The sequence below is a fragment of the Taeniopygia guttata genome, chromosome 1, assembly GCF_048771995.1.
Source record: "Taeniopygia guttata chromosome 1, bTaeGut7.mat, whole genome shotgun sequence".
Classification (NCBI taxonomy): domain Eukaryota; kingdom Metazoa; phylum Chordata; class Aves; order Passeriformes; family Estrildidae; genus Taeniopygia; species Taeniopygia guttata.
In genome coordinates this window covers 25,072,104-25,078,592 of record NC_133024.1, presented here as the reverse complement: position 1 = coordinate 25,078,592, position 6,489 = coordinate 25,072,104, and the positions used below count along the sequence as shown (strand labels likewise).

At 49.7% G+C, this 6,489-nt stretch overlaps 1 protein-coding gene across 2 annotated transcripts; it reads left to right on the top strand.

Annotated features, from left to right (window-relative positions):
- The first annotated feature begins 625 nt into the window (after nucleotides 1-625).
- On the top strand, nucleotides 626-5,609 carry NHLH2 (nescient helix-loop-helix 2). Of its 2 annotated transcripts, XM_030266090.4 has the most exons (3): nucleotides 627-1,775; nucleotides 1,964-2,041; nucleotides 3,965-5,609. In XM_030266090.4, exon 3 carries the CDS (start codon nucleotides 3,985-3,987, stop codon nucleotides 4,417-4,419), a length of 435 nt encoding a protein of 144 aa, XP_030121950.1. In that variant the 5' UTR covers nucleotides 627-1,775; nucleotides 1,964-2,041; nucleotides 3,965-3,984; the 3' UTR covers nucleotides 4,420-5,609. The 2 variants fall into 2 exon arrangements, with proteins under 2 accessions (XP_072781515.1, XP_030121950.1); XM_072925414.1 differs by having other exon boundaries at nucleotides 626-2,041.
- The last annotated feature ends 880 nt before the right edge of the window (nucleotides 5,610-6,489 follow it).

The window sequence follows — 6,489 nt, the reverse complement described above, 5'->3', positions numbered from 1 at the left end:
GAGCCTACCAGTTCAGGCTCCTGGCACAGAAAAGTCCCCATGGAAAAAGATTATTACACCCAGAAAAGTGGCTATGGCACCCATTTGAAGGGATCTGCAGGGAGGGTGATGGGGATCAGAGCAAAGAAGGCACTGCCATCTGGCAGGGGCTGGAGCAGGGTGACAGCAAAAGGAGTCACTTTGGTCATAGGCATCCCCTGACTCAGGCACTAAGGGGCCTGGCTTCTTCCAGCCCCTTGAGAGCAGAAAAGCCACAGACTCATGGCTGACTCCCTCGCCTCATTGTCTGTGCACTGGAGCAGGGAGGGCAGGAGGCAGAGGGAGTGTGGGAGCCTTTCTGCCCCCCTGGCTCTGACAGGTCCATGCCTGCCACACACTGGAATGGGGGTGGGTGGGAGACAGAGCAGGGGGACCACCGAAATAAAAGAACTAAGAAACCAGTCTGATGATTCTCCACAAGCTTGGTATACGTGATGAAAATTGATGTTTAAAGCTTATTTATTAGCTTACATGTGAAATGCCAGCGGTGTTTTTCTAGATCAGTGGGTATCCAATATTTGGGCGGGGGGAGACGACGGCAGTGGGAGCGAGCACGGCTAGAGACTGTATATCCAGAGGCTAGGGTTTATATCATGGGCTGCTCTCAACTGTTATAATTTGTGGCACAGATTCAGCGAGAATCTGATCTGCTGAAAATATTTGGGCTGTGAAAACTCCCACACTGTGACAGATGTCAAGTCCAATTAAGTGACTCGTGTCCAGGTTTCTGTCCAATAGGCTTTCCCATTAAATACCAATTTAAGAGGGAAAAAATGCCGCCCCCTTTTCTCCAAGCCTTTATCTCTTCCGACCATCTCTAGGCGAAACCCTTTGGTACCAGAAGTGGAGCCACACGCATCTCTGCTCCGTCTGTCTGTCTCGCTCCTGCCACCTTCCGCACCCCTCCTTGGCTTCTTTGCCACTCCGGGAGGGGTGGGAGGAGGAACTGCACTTTCTTTTTATGCATGTGAGCGTACCTTGTCCTGCACCGCCGTTATCTCTCACAGCCGCTCCGAACCCGCGCCGAGATTTTCGTTTATTTCGTTTTGTTTTTCTTTTTCAGCGTTCGTATATTTTCCTTTATTTTTCACTCGAAAGATGCAGGAGAAGTTAGGAAGCTCAGGGACGGATGGGGGTTTCGTTTATCTTTTTTTATTCTCCCCTCGCCAGTTCTTGAAGGACCAGAAGAAGAACTAAACCAAACATTCATTTTCCGACGGCGTCTCCCCCGCTTCTGCCCCTCTCCGCCGGACCGGTGAATTAACAAAACCTCACATTACAACCCCCACCCCCCCAAAAAAAAGAAAAAAAAAAAAAAAAAAAAGAATAGAGAAGAAAAGAGGGAGCGACGCATTGTTACCCCGACCCGCGGCGTGCCTGTGCGCCGGGCCGCGGCGGAACAAAGCCGGCAGCGCCGCCGGGCTCCGCGCCCCGGGCTCCGCGCCCCGGGCCCCGCGACCGGCCCGGCCCGGCCCGGGAGCGGCGGGGCTGCCGCAGGGAAGGAGAGGCTGAGGGGGCGGGAGAGAGGGAATAATCCCGGACGGTGCCGGTGCTGTTGCCGCATCCCTTTTGTTATTTATCGCGGTCGGGGAAGAGGAGGAAGAAAACCGGGGAGAGGGCACTTTCCTCCTCTAAAACCGACCGGTCAAAGCCGCCAGTGCGCTGAAGCCGCTGCCCCGGACAAGCGGGCGGAGGAGGACTTTGATGGGGAAAAGCTTTTTCTCCCCTGATGCATCGTAAGTAACTTAAGTTGTTATTTATACTCCGCAAACAAACACGACAGTATAACATCTCCCATCACTGGAGCGCTGGAGGCCGCGGCGAGGGATGAGATCTGCCTTTCCCTATTCGAGGACACTTTTTCGCTCGTAATTAATTTTATTTGATTTTGGTTTTTTAATTTTTCCATGCTCCGCTCCCGAAGGGTCATTTGAACTGTAAAGGAATCGCCGAGGGGGCGAGGGGACTTGGAGAGAGAGGCTATCCAAACGACTCCACTGAGGTAAGCAGCCTTAACAATATCTTTCCCTTTTGCAGGTAGCAGGGGCCATGGGTTTAGTGTAAGAATAATAATAATAATAATAATTTTTTTTTTTTTTTAATAGAGGGTATGCGGGTAGGGGGGGGGAAGAGCCTCTTTCTGGATCAGCTCGCCAAACCCCACCGTACAGATAAATCCAAATCAAAGCAAAATTCAACACCGGTAGAGAAACCTCTAAGCAACTTTCTTCAGGAACCACCGCTTTAATCGCCCTTTTCGTATAATCACCTTGAAAATCCTGCCTCTCTAGCGTGCTTTTTGCATAAGCCCCCTCGCTTGGATGCCAGTTGAAAGGTGATTTTAAACCTTTCCTCTGTATCTTTTTGCCCCACGAGACCTGATACCTGACTTGCGCGCTAATGTTTTTTTTTTTTTCCCCTACCCCTGCCTTGTGGGCCTGATTAACGCTCCTTATTAAAAATCGAAGAGAAAGCGTTTCCGACGGCCCTGGCCCTTTCCCAAAGAAGGAAGAGCTCTTCTCTCCCACTCCCCAGTCCTGAGCCTCGGCCCCCGGCGGAGCCCCTCTGCCCCGCCACGCGTGCCTCGCGTCTCGCTTCGTTGTGGGGCGGCTTGGCTCTAGCCCTGCCTGGGAAGAATTCCTCCTGCCCATGTGATGGGTTTTATTATTATTATTATTGTTAACAACAACAACAACAACAATAATAATAATAATAATAGTTTGTTTTTCCCAGCCGTGTGTGAGGCCCGACTGGGACTTTCCCTGGAAACTTTATGTGGAAATACTTCGCAGTCTTAATTCGGGGAAGGGAGGATGGGATGTTCCCTCCTCCACTGGGCTCGCTCCCCACCTCGCTCGACACCCCAGCTGCACACACGCACGCACACACACACATACATTTGTGTCCAAGGTTATTCACTAGTTGCCTGATGTATTGTTTTATTACATGCCGGCATGTCCACGGACGCGCTCGGATTTGTATTGCTGTCTACATGACAGATGGTGCTCTGTGAGGCCGCAAGAAGATACGATTCAATTTTCTTTTGAAAGGCACGTCCGAATTTATTTATTTATTTATTTAGCCTCCCCCTCTTTTCGCGCAGGGAGGGGAGAGGAGGGAAAATTTAAAGGGATGGAAAAGTTCGGCCTCTGCTTTGAGGTTTTGTTTCTTTTTGAATCCGACGCTTAGGAAACGGAAACTCTCCAAACATTCCCAATTGATCACCAGCAAATCACTGTCTGTATGATTAGCAGCAGGAAAGGAAATAAAGAAAAAGAAAAAAAAAGAAGTAGCACAGAGAAAAGAGCGAAGGGGAGAGCCTAGCAGATACATCGAATCCCGTAGGGAATGGGGAAATAAATCTCCCCACTGGCCTTGTTATATTTGTGTATCCTTGAGCTGTGTATTTAAAAGTATCATGTCTGTAGCCTGGATCCCATAGAGCGTTTCCGAAAGAGAAACAGTTAAGCAGAAACTGGCAGGCGAGAAAGGACAATATTAAAATTGGGGGCCTGGACGGGGAGGGGGGCGGGGAATCACCATATTATTGAAACGCTGGATATTAGCTTGCTTGAAAAAAAAAAAATCTATTGCTCTCTGGGCCTCTTTCAACGCCCAAGGAAGCGCAGGGAATAACGGCAGGAAGTATATTCCAGAGAAGCTGCTGTCAAACGCTAGAGAAGGGATGGTTAAATGACGGGGTACCGTTTATCCCCGATATTGCTCTCATTAGTACTCCCTGAAGGAGCCGCAACTCGTCCACCCGGCTCTCCCCCTGCTGCGGTCGGGCGGTACCGGAGCCAGTGGCAGGGCGAGGGGACCGGCATGTCCCTCGTGTCCTGCCCGTGTCCCTGCTCCCCGCCTTGCCCCGGTATCCCGGGGCCGGGGCCCTGACCCGCTCTCTCTGCTTCTCTGTCTCGGGAAGGCTCCTCCGCCCCCTCCAAGATGATGCTTAGCCCGGACCAAGCTGCCGACTCCGACCACCCCTCCTCGGCGCCCTCCGACCCGGAGTCCCTGGGCGGCGCGGACGCCCAGGCGCTCAGCTGCTGCGTCTCCGACCCGGAGCCCGCCGAGGGCGGCGGCGGCGAGGGCCGGGGCGGCGGCGGCGGCGGCGGGGAGGGCCGCGGCGGGGGCCGGCCCGGGCTGCACCCGCCGCCGCTGAGCCGGGAGGAGAAGCGCCGGCGGCGCCGCGCCACGGCCAAGTACCGCTCGGCCCACGCCACGCGTGAGCGGATCCGCGTGGAGGCCTTCAACCTGGCCTTCGCCGAGCTGCGCAAGCTGCTGCCCACCCTGCCCCCCGACAAGAAGCTCTCCAAGATCGAGATCCTGCGCCTCGCCATCTGCTATATCTCCTATCTCAACCACGTGCTGGACGTGTAGCGCCCGACGGACGCCCGGAGCCCCGGGACCCCCAGTCCCGCCGCCCCGGGTCCGGCCGCGGCGGGCAGCGCCTTCCCCGGGGCGGGCGGCGGGCCGGGGGGTCCCTGCTGCTTGTGCTCCCCCCGGAGGGCTCCCGCCCGGTCCAGAGCCCGCTTTTCGAAGAGAAGTGTAAAACCGGATTGTCTCTTCAGGCTGTCAAGTGCCCCTTTATATATATCCAAAAACATCTACTTGTGACCTTAAACGTGTGACCCATGGGTGCAGTTAAAAATAACTATTTTTTATTTATGGTAGAAGGAGTTGACAATTTATTTTTTTCAAGATTTATTTATTTTTCAGAGTGGTGGCAATTTTACTTTGGATACTTCGTGCCAATTGGTTTCTATAGTCGGGTGTTTACACTTTCTCCTGTGGAATATTATGTTTGACTTTATGAGTGTTTGTTGGGATCAATACAGTGTTAATTTTATTTTCTTTTTAATTTATTTTTTCCCTCCAATTATATTGCACTTGTGTACCACAACCCCCCCCCCCCCCCCCCCCCCGTTTATAAGTATATTTTATATATATCAAGGCATTTGTTCTTGACCTTTTTCTTTTTTTCCTTGTGTGGGATCAACAACCACTAGCACTTAACTAGGAGAGTTTTTTCTTTTTTTAAAACTTGTTGTTATTCTGATCTATAGTTGCGTCTGAAGAGTACTTTGAAAATCGTTTATAAGGGAAGTAGTTTCTTTGTGGGTGTATATGTGCGTGTGTGTACACATGCATGTGTGTGGGAGTGAGCGTGGGTGTGTATGTGTGTGGTATATTTTTAGGAAAGGACATTTTTTCCTAAAAAAAAAAGAAAAAAAAAAGAAAGAAAAGTAAATCCAGGACTGCTTTCCTTTGTGACAACCAAAAAAATTCTATAACCTGAAAATGTTTCATGTTCTTTGCTGTGAATCTCTTAAAACAAGAAGCGCATTTTAGGGACAAAAGAGAAAAAGAAAAAAAACACATCTGCTATCCAAAGATTTTAGTCTTTTTCAGGGTTTTTTTGTGTGTCTATGTTGCTTTATATAATGCAATATTTTGTAGTGAAAATAGATAAATCTGGTTTCTATCTGATGCGTTTTTCATATCTCTCATGAATGGTGAGCTGTTTTGCATATAAATAAAAGTATCAAATAAAAGCTGTTTTTTCCTAATTATTTTTCCCTGTTGGTCCTTCTGTAAGACAGACATGAGATGTCCTTATGAATAAGGATTGCAAAGGCTTCTCAAGTGTGTGGGAAGCTTCAACAGGTTACCTGCCTCTTCCTAGGGAGACTTGGACTGCAGTCCCTCCACCACAGCTCCCCTGCTCCAGCCGCTCTCAGCTGGCTGCCCTGCCCAAATGCAAAGGAGACACAGCACCCTTGTTGTCACTTTCTCCCAGTCTCATCATGACTGGCATCTGGTCACATGTTCCAAAGTTCAAGCTGTATAATCCAATCTGATGCTTGCAAGCACCTGTTTTGCTACCTGACTCTTGGAAATGTCTGGCTTTGCCACCCAAATGTATGTGTTGTGTCCTGCCTGAGTGCACTGGGTTTTCTTTCTCTTGTTTAAATTCAGCTTTGATCCCTCTCTGGCCAGGTCTTATTCTACTGAAACCAAAGAAAAATCTTGTGCCCTTTCCCTATTTTAGAAAACCTCAATCATTATCTTTCATACAAGGCTTCAATTGCCAAATCTTGTCATTTGAAACATGGAACAGATACTACAGACTCAATGGCAGACAGGTTATTACCTGAGTAATGTGACACTGTTTCATTTATTAAACCCTTTCTTCGTTTCCCACAAGGGGTTAATTTTACCTATAATTTGAATACTGCCATTGACTCTGGTGGCTGCATCATCCATTCTTACTTGCTGGAGAGATAAAACCCTCCCCTCTACCCCATTTTTATGGCTGCCACTTTGCACAGCGATTTAATTAAGTGTGGTCTTGACCAGCTGAAAAGCTCCATGCAGAAAACCTGTCAGAGAGACTGTTAATTCCATTTCCTACAAATACATGCTTGCCATGTCCCAAGGGAGCACACA

Bases quoted from the DNA above. Each gene is read 5' to 3' on its own strand.
- NHLH2 (XM_072925414.1), top strand. From the start codon at position 3,985: ATGATGCTTAGCCCGGACCAAGCTGCCGACTCCGACCACCCCTCCTCG.